Below are 14,500 nucleotides of genomic sequence, written 5' to 3'. Positions count from 1 at the left end.
AGAATTCCCATAAGCACACATACTGACAACTAGAAACACACTTGTCATCCTACCTCTGGAGTGTTTGTGCGGGAGGCCTGATTATACTCGCTGTCACTGGAGCTGCTCTCTGATTCGTCTGTGTCCGACTCTGAGCTGCTCTCTGATTCGCTGCTGCTCCCTGACGCTCCACTAGAAAAGAAAAAAGAAAGAAAGAAAGAAGATTTCTGTTATGTGGTTGTACGTTAAACTAGTCATTCCAACAGTTGGAAAATCAAAGAAGAATTTCCTTCTGAATCCACTGTAACAAAACCATCCAGGGACAACATTTCACACTGTGGACAACAAAGCAAAGACAGATATAGTTTCACTATTAGGGGTCCACAAAGTTTTGCACTCCCCCCCTTGCTATTTGACAGTTCACGTGGACCACCTCTCAGCTGTATCTGGTAGAACTGAAAGAAAAGGAACTCACTGCAAATTCAGAACACAAGTTTCCATTTTATGCAGATGATGTTTTGCTTAATCTTTAATAATGATCAAATTCACTACAGAAGACAATAAACGTCTTTTACTCTCAGAATATCTCAGCAGGTCTAGATATGTTGCACTTCCTGTCTTAGAAAACCCAAGGCCAACGTTAAGTCATTTCATGTTAATCACACTGTTGAGCTAGGATGAAAATTTTACTCTTTACTGCCAAATGGACTCAATTCCATTATTTCACCTTTGTAATGAATAAAATGGTAAATGTGTCTTATATCTCTACACTGTACTTTCTACACTCTATTTTAGTGAATCAGATACATTATCTTATGTGGATTTTTCACAAAAAAAATACAAATCTCAAATATTACAGCAGCTTCAAAACCATTCTAATTTCCTGAGTTTTTGACAGCCTGTTGGATAGTCCTTGAAATAAACAACTTATAATTTAAACTTGTAAGATAAGAAAAACTTTACTGATCCCACACCAAGCAAATTCGCTTGTTACAAGCACTCCAGAGTCAAAAGCAAAGGGAAAAGATCATTGAGTCATATATAAAAATGAAACAAGATAAAAGAAGACAAAAAAATTGAGTAAAATACATTTTAAAAAGCTATACTTTTAACTGACCCAATTCCAAAAAGTTACGAAGCTGTTTAAAATGTAAATAAATACCGACAACAGTTTTATGAAGTGTTCCCGAGCCCATCATCATGCCAGCTGTCTAAATCAGTGTCAGTCAGTCTGAGACACCTGCTGGGACATGGCTTTCTCTCTTGCCCCTACTTTGTCCCGTGACTTTCGTGTTCTTACCAGTCTAGTTTGAAGTTGTAAGTGAGCTGAATTGTTTGTTTGCCATTCCCATAAAGTGGTCAGCAAGGGACTGGACGAGTATTAATGATTTGTTTATGGCGTACGTTTGGTGGAGAGCCATGCTAATGGAGTCCAGTCTCAGTGCAGTACAGCTGTTTCACTGGTGCAAACTTTACAATAACAGATTTTGCGATATTTTATGTAGTCTGAGGCTGCTCTCCCCTTGTTGGCACAACCTCCCCTTCCTGCTGAGAAATCTCCTCTACACTCACCCACTGGAACAAAACACATCTTCACCGCAAATTTCAAGACAGCACATTAATCCCATCCTTGGACTTGATTTAGAGGTATGGGGAGAGAGAAGTTCCATACGCTGTTGTTAAGATAATTCATAATCTACTCCAACTGCCTCAATTAGCAGAATGTATCATCAGAGTGTAACGTGAAACAGAAATCTTTGTAAGCTGTATAAATTCATCTCTGCTTATCTGTTCTGCTGTGTTTTGTCCGATTTCGCCAATTTTAAAAAAGGATAGTAATTGGGAAGCCAGCCACCCTGCCACTGATTCAATAAAAATGAAGCATCTGACACAGAATATAATAAATGGCTACTAATAAATGCATAAACACAGCGTTTTGAACCTGTTCAGTTGTCTCATCCTCTCTGGTGCCTTGCTTGGCCTTGTGTTCATCCATCCTTCCACAGCGCTTTGAAATGGCCTCCTAGAGGCAACACACCCGCTCGTCCCGACTTAAGAATACACACAAATGCACTTGCACACACAGAAATTGCAATTACGTGTACTTCCCTTTGTGTGTGTGTGTGTGCGTGCACGCGCGCGTGTGTGCATGCTTGTGTGCACGTAATTTCGGTTCAGGGCTGCCATCACAGCAGGCACCAATCTGTGTGAGCAGTCAAGCAGCAAATCCATCAACTGTTCCGCAGGCAACGCACACACACACACACACACACACACACACACACACACACACACAGTGACAGATACTGTATGAATGCAGTCTCTGCCCTGTTTTTCTTCTTCTATCATTACTCATCTCTTCTCTTTGTCTCTCCCTCTCCCTCTCTCTTTCAATTTCAATTAAATTTCCCCCCCTGTTTGCTCTATTAGCATCACAGTTGAAACAATATTGGCAAAGCATCGAGTTAAACTCCCTGTATACATGTTTGCGCACGTGTGTGTTTGTGTGCACGTGTATTTCATTCTTCCTCATGCAGACCCTCCTCTATGCAACCGCTGCCAGTTGTGTGTTTGGAAAAACGCATTAAGCGGCTTCAGACGCTGTTTTGAACAATATAAGAAGGCTAGTTAAATTTGGATTTCACTCAACAATGCAAGTAGCTACAGAGATGCTGTCTGTCTGAGTTTTCACTTTGCTGTTCACTGCTGGTGCAGGCTGGTAAATGGGCATCACAATAGAACGAGAAATGTAATCAGAGATGGGATTCCCATTAACTAAGTTATTGCTCACTATACTCAGCTTTCTCTCTAAGCAGCATAATTTGAGTTTCTTTCATCCACATTATTTCTCAATAACCTGGGGAAATTACTGATGAGGCCAAGCACATACAGACAGAAAATGGCAGCATATTACTGAAGACATGGCTGTGAGAGAAACACCTACCACATCAAATACTGTTTGCACAGCCAATAAACAGTGTGAGCAAAACCTTTTTAAATACAGTCACAGCTCAGTGTCAATTAAGGAATTAATGTTCCCTTTGTGTTTTAGTTGCTTAACCTTAACCAGGCCTTAGCACATTTTGCATGTCAGCAAACCCAACCAAACCAACTTACACATCCAGCAGACACAAAATAACATTGCCATTAATTTTGAATCATGTGTCAGCTGATGAATGGAAGTCCAATATTCACGCTCCTTTTGGCTCTGTTTTGGTCTCCACCAGCTCCCGAGAGAAAGATCTGGCTCTTTAGCTGCTAAATGCTCCACGACGTTCCCCAGCTACTCACTGTTTTGTGTGCAGATATTGATTAGTGCCGCTATAAATATAACGTAATGCCATGGGCAGATATTGTACACAAAACTAACAAAAATTACAAGTAAAAAAATGGCATGTTTCTGAAATCCCACTGTTGTTCACTCCACGTGTCACTACATCACACAGAAAAGACACTCAGCCGCTGGGGGCCCGATATCATGCATGTGTTACACACTCAGTTGGAGGAGGTTCATGTAGTGCTCTGTACAGTAAAATCCTGGGTGTTTCAATTGCTACATCGGCGATTAATTCAAACATATAATATCTATTTTCTGCTGGGCTCTGATGTACGTGTTGTGCTCCTCAGCTTCTATCGCTGCCTGAAGAGCAAACAAGATGCGATCTGACAAATTATATGTTAAAATCGCTGAGATGTGACATTTCTTGGATCAGGACTGTCAAACATTGTTTCAGTTTTTATAGTGAACAGCATGTTCATACATGGATTACTGGAAGACTGAGGTAGCGATGCCAGACAGATGGCGATAAGAGACATTTCCTGGACTTGTGTCCCTGTCTGTTTATCGTGTCCCTCACTGCCTTTAAAGAGTCTTTTGATGTGTAACTAAAGAGAGCCAAGAGTCCTGTGAGTCAGCTGCAGCTCGCTGCTGTAGAAGAGACTCATTACTATTCGTGATTCAAATCCAAGAGAAGATGCTGACCAGACTGCGGCACAATATTTTTACTATTCATCTCTTTAACTGACAGCTTTTTGAATGGTCTGCCGGAGCCAAAATGTTAAGTTTGAGTTGTTGTTGTAGAGAACAGCAGCAGTCAGTGAGCGTTTCCATCCACCTGTTTTTATATGCTTTTTAAATTTGCCCATTAAAAAAACCTGAGTGGAAAAAAACAAACAAAAACAATCAGAGAAGTTTTTACACTGGACTGAATAAAATAAAATACAACAAAGTGCAATGGAGAGGCGTGGAGGCACACAGCTTTAATGTCCACTGAAGAGAATAAAAAGATCACGCTGTCTACATTTGTTTTGATCCTTTGAGGTTTGACGGGCTCACATTTATTGACGCCATCCTGTCGCGCCCTCTCCTCCTGCTGTGGTTGAATAGCACCAGACTGAAGAATTAGCAGAATGAACAGGTCTAATATTTATTTAAGAGAATGGAAACACACATTCATTTGTAATTTTGCTGATTTTCTAGAAATTTGGTTAAAATTTGCAGGACATTTGAGTGGGAAGTTGGTTACACCAGGATGCCACCTTCTATACCTCCAAATGGCTTCACTTAGACATGGACACACTGAGCTCCTTCGAGCTTTGTCTGTTTTTTACCTGCTGTCATTACCAGATCACTTAGTTACTTCCAGAAGATTGCTAGGAAACGTGGATCTTGGCCGTAACACAGAGTTACTATTTAATTTCCCAACATAAAGGTACAAATGCTGTTGCAAGGCCAACCAGCATAACAGTCTGGTGAAGCACTGAATCCTGGCGGAAAAGAATACCAGCTCAGCTTTGAGCTACAACTCAAACAGACATAAACATTCAAATGCAACAAAATGCAGCACTTGTTCTTCGTGGAGAAAATTAATTCTGCGGGATCCTCCTCGTCTAAAGACACATTGATTGGGAATGAATGTGCAGCCAGTCTATGCATGACGGATACAGTCCAACTGCTTCTCATTGTGCCACAAAAAAATAATACCGTTTGGTGGATGCTTTTCATCCAAAGCACCTCATTGTTTGCTGAGTGCCTACATTTTGACTCCGGGAAACAAATCACTTCCCCTGGTGGGCTCTCCTACATTGTCGGTACAAGACTTGGCAAGAAATCAAGGTGGGAACAAACATCAGCCGAGTGTGCCGATCTCACTTGTCATTAGAGCTGGAAATGCTGGATAAGAAAGGATTTCTGGGATTGCTGAGCTTCGTCCTGTATGAGCCCATGAGCCTGAAGCCCTTCATAGCAGAATGAATGATTTCAGTCTGCTGCATGTCAGGTTGTATTTGCTGTCTTATTACTGGATGTTTACAGCATGAAATGCCTCTTTTCCTCGATGAGAGAAACTCTCCAATGGGCTGTACATGCTATACAAAATCGTGCAAGCCACATTTAATACATTTGACGGTACTCTTTTTATGCCATTTCATATCATCCTTTCATTTGCCAAAAAATAAAATTGCCTGGAAGCATGAGATGAGTCTGTATTTCCCACACTGATATGTTTGTATTTTTGTTTAAATAGCACCATGTGAAGTTAAAGGAAAGCGGGAGTGTCTTTTGCTCTCAATGGGATTTTCAGTTGAGTGCTCTCTAGCCTATTTTATTCTGGCAACATAAACAGTGTGTGCTGGAGGAACAAGATGAAAGGAGATGAGTGTGTGAGTGAAAGCATTACATCTGGCTCACTTTCCTCCTTTTTATTTTTTCCCTTCTCAGGAATCAGCCATCAGCCGTCGAAAATAATCCAACACCGTGGTTGGTGCCAAATTAAAATGCAGCGCCAGCTGGTGCAGACTTTTTTACTGGACATACTAGATGCGTCTCAGTGAAGTTCTGCTGAAGACATATAAACTTCACCCAGGAGTGAAACTGTTCAAATGGATGGACGCCTTGATGGACACCCAGTCACTATTTTAAATGTAGTTTCCTTGTAATGAGTTATTGTATCATTATACTGCAGTTCTTACACAGAGCAAAGTCTCACTCATTTGTTAAAAGGTATTTTAACATCTTTTATTCAGTTCTCATTGACTCCTCATTGACTGATTATCAGCCACATATTGTTTATAGAATTTGTTTCCTCATGCATTTATAATCTCTCTTCAGCTCCATGTACCAACGCAGAACATAAAGAACTAAGGAAATCAGAACACAAACAGTATGTAAACACTATACTAAAAACAATTTCCTCCTCAGTGTTTCATACAGGTGTCTTTCTGTCTCGTCTATATCTTATACATCAATACAGGTCTCCTGCTTATTTCGGATGCACAGCCTTCACTCTCTGTTTTCTGTGTGTATGCCTGTGTCAATGTTGCATAAGTAACACAGATAAGACTTACAAAATAGCCTTTGTCAGATCTTCAGGCTCCAGCAAAGGCTTTGGTGTCTGTCTGTTTATTTGTGTGATAAAATCACAAGCACAACAGGGGAAATGAAAGCCTCACAGCCTTGACAAAATGATCTGTTGGTGTGATACGTCCAGCGGGCCTCGCGAGATCCACACGACACCCACATACTTACAGGCTGTGGCTGAGCAAGCTGCCACACTCGGGGTACACAGCGACCTACAAATCTGCCGGTGTTCATTGTTGGCACCATCGACAAGGTCAAGTCACTTTTTACAGTGCACCTGAGAGTTACTGCCGTGTGGATGCGGGTCACTTCGCTCATGTTTCAGTAAAAGGGAATGGCCTGAAAGTAAAGTAGATGGTTTCCAACTCGGGGTCACTGAAACAATTTGTCACCGCTCTGAGGCTGGGTTCAGACGGACGACACTGCCGGGTGGAAAAAGTAGGCGCTGTCGTTCATTTCAAAGAGGCAACTGCGTCGATGCGGCAGGGGTGCAAACTCTGGCCGCAAGGCAATGCAACATCGCTTTCTTGGCAAATCAGACACATGCAACATGAGCGGTGTGATCGTTACAGCAGAGGATAAAATGATGTCTCTGCAGTGATCCGTCCATAAAATCCCGTCTCACAACATCATGAATCACTGTGCAGTGATCTGTTACTCTGACTGGACTTCCTGGATCATGTTTCTTCCATCTGTTCTCAGTCTGAACGCCTGATGATACATTATAAGCAACAAAAAAGTGATTGATATGTGGCTTCACAAGTCTGCTAACAGGCCAATAGCAACTCAACGAAGCAACTGAGATTATTGTTTCAGGAGATTACGAGTTAGCACAGATTTTAACAACAGGTCAGCTGAATTGAACTGAGCTGAATGAGCTAACACTGTGTAAGTTCATGTACCAAGAACACCGTTCTTTATTTGAATTTAAGGTCAGCCATATATATTTTAGATAATTCAAGTATATACTATCCATTACCAACATTAAAATCAGCTGTTGAGCTGTCGAGTGTTAGTTTGTGCATTGTGGGAAAAGACCTGTCAGTCCTAGCAGGTTACAATCCTGTGTGTTGATGACTGTATTTAAATATATACCTAGTTTATATGTAGGAAAATACTACGCCACTTGTAAGGTTTCAACAGTTCTGCTTCTTAGTCTTTTGCACCAAACATGACGTGAGAGCTGCTGCCAGTTCGTCACGACACCGACTTGCTCTTCATCTCACAGGATGTGGTAGCAGGTCACGGCTGCTTTTCGCCCTCCACTTTGCTCCTCTCTCAAGACTTCAGCTGACTGTTTGGTCACCTGAGACAGGATGTCAGGTCCATTTTCCCTCTTTGAAAAGATGCTTTGCATCTTCAGCCTTGACACGAGCAAATTTCCTGTCTTCCACCTGTATTTATTGATTGTGTCCTGAAGGCTCTTGCCTCCCTTAAGAAAACCTCGACCTGCACCTTCCCTGCTGGTTTTCTTTGAGAATATCTCTGCTGATTAAAATTCCATTAACGTTCCACCCAAGGTCTTCAGAAATACATTATAAGGAGAGTGAAAACCTGTACATTTTACACGTCTGGATTTTTGATTATATATTATGCTACATCGACCCAAAAAACAATAGTAGCATAACCCACAGGGTAGTGGGTTTACAGCAAGGCTGTAGCCGTGGTGTCAACGTCGAGGAGTGCCAAATCACTTCACGATATGAAAAATCAATCAATCTAAAATATTTAGAAATTCACAAACACATGGGATGAACTTTTTTCTTTAGAATTTTCATTAACGTCTAAAAAGTGTACTTTGTTATATTGCTGTGTTGGATTTTTTTTCAGCTTCTCTTGTTTCATTGTATAATGGCAGAAGGAATAACTAAGGAATAACATAGTACTGCTATAACCCCAACCATAAACAGAACAGAAATCTCTGATTGTAACCACAGCAGTCAAGCAACGACTTCTACTGTGGTACGGCAACACCACTTGGACAAACCACACGCAGAACACCATGGTACTAGTACTGGTAGTAATAATAAAAGCATCTGTCGGTTTGGTAATGATTATGATTTCATTTTCTGATGTTTGGGGAGTTTTATGGCAGAAGGGGTTTACAGTCTACAGAAATATTTCGACATTTTAGATTTGTAATAAATCGTCAGTTTTAGACAAAAAACTAAATAAAATAAAAGCATTTGGTAATGTCAGACATACAATCTACATTTAAACCATGCACTTGTGGTTTCTGTAAATACTCTAGTTGGTGGCTAGTCACGAATGGATGAGGTGGGTGGGGATGTGTTAGGGGAATTTGTGACCTTAGTTAATCTAAAATCCTGGCTACAGCCCTGCATATATGAATGCCTGATTATTCTCTCAGTGATACTAATGTTTGCAGATATCAATGGTAATGTAGTGTAAAAATGTATTGACTCATTGAATTTAGGTGGTATGCAATGTTGTCAGAATACCTACTAATTATTTCTACATTATGTACTGTCCCGTTCCTCATATATGATTTTAGAAAAGAAGCAGATATTAGCATTATTATCATTATATTTTCCTCCATGTGCTCTTTTATACCCGGGTCTGTTTGACACGGCACGGCTCAGTTTGGACTGTGTCACCATTAATTAACCAGCAGGAATTGAACACAAGGAGGACAATCAACAGACAATAGACAGTTACAGCTTTCTTTCTCTCCTCCCCTCCCCTCTGCTGGAAAAATGAATTGATCAGCCTCTGAAAACAATGGAGTGGATGGCGTGGAGCCAGACAGGCCATGGCTCAGATGAACTGCAACCAGGAGAGACAAGATGTAACAGAGTGTGATGCAGGAGGAACGTGCTGAAGAAACAGGCAAATATAGGTTCTTAAAATGACTGAAGAACTGAGTGAAAATATGTAGAATTATAAGGGTATTACGGGACTGTGAAGCGAAGATGTGGAGGCCATCTGGGCTCAGTTCATCTGTCATCTTATCATCTGCCTTCAGCTCACTGGTTCTGCCCTCCACTTGGCAGGGCTTCCCTCTGCACAGCTGGCTTTACAATCTCTCTGTCTCTCTCTCAATCACTCACACGCTCATGTGTGTGAACCCTCCGCCGTGTGTGTCTGCATGTGTTCGCATGCATACTCGCATGTGTGCTTGTGTTATCTGGCTCGGGGCTGCATGTAAACATGTGATATGTGGAGAGGATTTATGAAGTTATTGCAGGTACCTTATCGCAGTCTGCCAAATATATACAGCTATTTGACCCACCAACAAGGCACTGGTGCATAATTGTGGCAGAGGTAGAGGAATACCATTCACACATCCGTCTATAATTATATTCTAATGTATGCATGTGTTTATTTGTAGTGTGCATGTTATTGCATTAGCTTATAAACAGGGCATTATAAATCCCTCTGAGGATTTAGCAAAAACTTTATTTTGAAAGGTACAGTTTAATGCATGCAGTGGTTTTTTTTTTCCCCCAATTTTTGATATATATATATATATATAAATATATTATAATTATTATTATGTTCTTCCAAGGACTGTGAAACAAAAGGGAATGTAGTATAGCAACTGTGTTATTTTATTTTATGTGCTCTATATGTGACACTAACTTAATGTGTTCATATTTTTATGTTTTGGAGCTAAATTTTTTTAATTAATTTTCATGCATGAATCTGTTAATTGGAAGAGAACATTGGTGAGAAATGTGTGTTGCAGGGCTGCAGCTGCTGGAGCATTTTGTGACTCCCTTAATGGTACTGCAGAGAGCTTTAATGACAGAATGACTTGTCATGTCATCTCTGGTGCCTTGCAATGAAATGCTGAAAGACAGTCTTGGGAAGTATGGTCGTTATTCAGGACAACTCAATGCAGAGGTAGACTCACGTATGCGTTGTCTTTGCATGGTGGTCTTTGTATCATCTCATCCCCTAATCACACTGAAAAAATCGACTTGTGAACAGCACTGAAGATATTGTGTAATTAGTTAGGTTAAACATAAAGGAAGGTTGTATCTCATGCACTGGGTAAAATCATACTGTGCATTAATTAATAGATGGTTGCTTGTGTGTCATAAATTACGAATATTAAGTCTGAAAAATAAAACTTTTTCACCTTCTCTCGAGCACCGTTGTGGATGGTTTCCAGCGTTGAGCAAAGTGTGCATTTGTGGTTGTGCTTGTGTGTGTGTGTGCTTGCCTCAGGCAGTACTGTGGGGAAGGCTGTAATAGGTTTCCATTTCTACATATGTATTGTAATGCTCCCTGGCAGCGGCAGCAGTGACAGTGTTTGAAGAGGTGCATCGCATTTGAACTCGCGTCACACTTGATGCCCCTGACTGGCAGGGTGCATCCGCGCTGCTTAACCTCAGTTTTTTTAACCTGCCAACATGTTGCTATGCATTATTGATCTTAATTGTAAGCACAGTTACATCACAGGAGATGTAAAATGAGACTATTGATTTCTTTTTCAGTGTGTTAGCATTCCTGCAGTTAAATTATTCTACATAAATAACTGACTAGCAAGTAAACTTCTATCTGTCTCTGTTATCAATGCAGTAGTATAAATAATTCCATGGAACAAATTGCGTGAACTGTCACGCTAGCTCGCTCGCAACGTATGCGCCGACCATGTGAGCGCACTCACACAGTCATATGTTCACCTCAGTATGTGTTGCCCAGGGCGAATCTGTGTCTATTTGCATCCGCTCATGTCTTTCCCTTGACTTTGAATGCAATCTGCATGCGCTGTCTCTACAATGTGCTTTATGTTCACCTCGAACACTTTTAGAACACAGCCGAGCAGCTATTAGTGGAATTAGGAGGCAAAGTTTCACATAACATTTCCTCTTGACCCAGACCAGATTCTGAGGACACACTGACTTGACAACCTGTGTCAGCGGTCTGTTTTTTATCACTGATCACGAATGCCAGCACAATAATCTCATTTCGGTTATACTACCATATCTTTTGATTTCACCATGCTTGAATTAATTAATTAATTACTGTCATAATGTTATGATGATACTGCTCCCACCATGATTACCAACTCCACTGCTACTACTTCCATAAATAATGCTATTACTGCTAAAATAATTAAAGTAAAAAGACGAAACTACATAACTCCAGGCAGTTTTCCTCACCAGGGTTTACATGATAAAAGATGCGCGTAGGATATAATGAGGAAAATACAGGGAAGCATATCGCACAGAGATTTTACAGATTACTGAGCAGAAATATAAAAATGATACAGTTGAATATACACTATGGTGGGATGGATGGGGTGGGTGGTTGAATGTGCGTGTGTGTATGTGTGTGTGTCTGTGGCAGCAGGATAACGATCGCTATGTGGGTGAGGTTGTCAGAGCGAGGATTTTTTTTTCTAAATGTGTGTGTGTCTGTATGGATGGTGCGAGGAGTGTGGGTGAGAGAGAGCGAGTGTGTGTGTGTGTGTGTGTGTGTGAACGTGTGTGTTGCTCTCCATGGGGGACATAGCCAGTAGATCGCTGGCAGCATCTCTAGTCCCAGCGTCCCCGTGGACATGTGCATGTGCATGTGTGTGTTTGAGTGTGTGTGTGTGTGTGTGTGTGGTGTTGAGTAGATTGGGCTGCAGAGTGAATGGGCTCATTAGTGGTAGCAGAGTAACACATGGCCTGGGGCACACACAGACACTCAGCACACACACACTCTCTCTCTCTCTCCCTCTCTCTCTCTCTCTCACACACACACACACACACACACACACACACACAGTCACACTCCAGACTTGCATACTAATGCCTTCAGACTGTGAACACAACAAGCCTCATTTATAAAAGATTCTTATATTCTTATGCACCAGTCTGGGCTTTACAACACATTCCAAGCAAAAGATCAACTTATGAAAAATTGATCTCAGTGCCAAAATCAGCTGTTTACATGATTTCTCTGCGATGTTCTGCGATGTTACAAATGCAACTAACATTTTTTCCAATGATTAATTAGGTGACATGTTCCCACAAGATGTTACAGGAAGACAATAAAGTACCACAATGTGTGGCCCACACAGAATGTAACTGTGGAAAATGGAAATTGACTTAACCACTTTCAGAACTGACAGGAAAAGTTTGAATAAATAATTGTTCGTCTACATTGTCTGTGAGATTTATCGTAGTCTATATTTGGAAGCAGCGAGAGAACTCCATGTGTTGTTAAATTAGATGCTGAAGATTCAGCCTGTTCGCTTAAATGAGATTCTGGCGTCAGTATGAAAAATAACATTGAATAATATGGACTCTCAATAAAACAAGCAATTCTAGCTTTTCAAAGGTGGCCGAGCCATCAAGATTTGATTATTTTTCTTAACCTTTTCCAAACCTAACCTGACATCACAGTATGTGATTTCTAGGTAATGAACTGAAGTCGCTGCAGCCGGTACGATGAAAGCAGCGTGCACGGCGGCAGCTCCGCCCCCCCCCCGCTGGGGTGATTTACAAGGACGGTCTTCTGCCTCACATTCCACTTTGAAATGACAAAAGCAGGTGAACGATGCTTTCATTTATCCTGATGTTCTTAAATATTTTCTGCTCTGTCGCTGACTGCCAGATGTGGTCAAATATTTTACGTTCACCATCAAAGTCTTTTGAATTCCAGAATAAAATAACTTTACCCGGCCGTACGTGCGCCCACCTCCCGCCTCTGTTGTCTCTCTTTCAGCCCTTGCTGTGGATGGCCAAACTTTGCAACTGATAGAGGTGGAGCTTATTTTAGCTGTTTAACATGATGTTGGGCTGTTCAATCCATAAAAATGCTTCATATGGTGACACGTTTTGCATATTAAAATTCAATCCGCAAGGTAACTTACTTGAATTGAAGCTGCCAAATAAATACAATAGACTGAAAAACACTTCTCTCTGAATTATAGTAGAAGTAGAAAGTAGCTAAAAATGGAAATACTTATGTAAAGTGGCTTAAAACTGTACACAAGTAAAATGATTTATCTCAAAGCAACACTCAAGAAGAAGGTTCTTGCAGGCAAGTTTAATAAAAATCCAATATTGCAGCCAGAGTAAAGCTTTTTATTTCAAGAACACGCCACCTTGATATTCACCCATATGTTCACCGTATGCTGTCTGTTTGGATGAACGTCGAATGTTTTTGTTTGTGTTAAGCCACAATGAGACAATAGCTAGTAAAAAAAAAAAAGGCGCTAAGGAAACCTTACTCAGTGAGGTTGCATCATTATGTATGTATATACAGTATGTATGATGATACACAGGATTTTATGTTTCATCCTTTGAACTATAATCCCAGGTGAGCATGCAGAAGCCCTGTTGAGATGTGCAAAGATTTATGCACTAACCTGCAAACAGTGAGCATAGAGGACATCTGCTGCCTAATTTCAAACGGTGCAGACTTGAGTGTGTGAGTGCAGCCTGGCGACTGGGGTTATCAAGTGGGCACCTGCCATCACAGATGCTTCAGTGAATTAGAGCCACTGCGCTTCCAGATAGTGGTTGTATTTGCAATAACCTTCAAACCTCACTAATGCTAGAAAGAATGTTTGATCCACACTCAGACACCGAAACAGCATCCAGTGAGCCAAGCCTCTGCATCTTTAAGATTAAAGGTGATGTTTAGTAAAATAACAGCTCTGTACACACCCACTGAGTATTATGTTGCTGGCTCTGGCACGTTCCACAGTCGCAGTGACCTCTTTGACCTCAACAACAACAACAGCTACAGAAAGAAAAAGGCCAGAGAATCATCCAACACTGACCGATTGCCTCAAATGTATGTCTTCAGGGTAAAAAGCATTTATTTATAGCTTGTTGTTTGGTTGATGCTGACAGTTAGCACACACTGCATTGACTTGATATACTCTGCCAAAGACATTGGCACAGACCACCAGACAGTATAGAGGGATGATGCTTTAGCTGACTGTCTTAATGCAGACTACGCCTTGATTACGTTCCTCTCACCCAAACAGCACGGAACAAAACGGATCTAACTAGCTGGTGTATACAAAGTGTGACTAACTTTGCTCCATTTTGTTGTACCACAATAAATATGAACCACAGATAAATAAATCACAATGTTACAGCAGAGTCTGGCTCTTTGTCTTACCTCAGGGCCGTGCCTCTGGCTTTGGGCTTGTCAGAAACCTGTCAACACACATACATAGAAACCGTAAGT

The 14,500-nt window shown here is 41.0% G+C and overlaps 1 protein-coding gene across 1 annotated transcript in view; it reads right to left on the bottom strand.

The window, feature by feature from the left end:
• The window catches only part of aff2 (AF4/FMR2 family, member 2), a 94,584-nt gene that overhangs the window by 22,736 nt on the left and 57,348 nt on the right, over positions 1 to 14,500 (bottom strand). The window contains 2 exon segments of the mRNA XM_041944757.1: positions 54 to 171; positions 14,432 to 14,469. Coding sequence (XP_041800691.1) covers positions 54 to 171; positions 14,432 to 14,469 — 156 coding nt within the window.

Source organism: Chelmon rostratus, chromosome 9, assembly GCF_017976325.1.
Source record: "Chelmon rostratus isolate fCheRos1 chromosome 9, fCheRos1.pri, whole genome shotgun sequence".
In the NCBI taxonomy this organism is placed as follows: domain Eukaryota; kingdom Metazoa; phylum Chordata; class Actinopteri; order Chaetodontiformes; family Chaetodontidae; genus Chelmon; species Chelmon rostratus.
The sequence above is the reverse complement of the archived record's forward strand: the minus strand, read 5'-3'. Positions and strand labels throughout refer to the sequence as shown.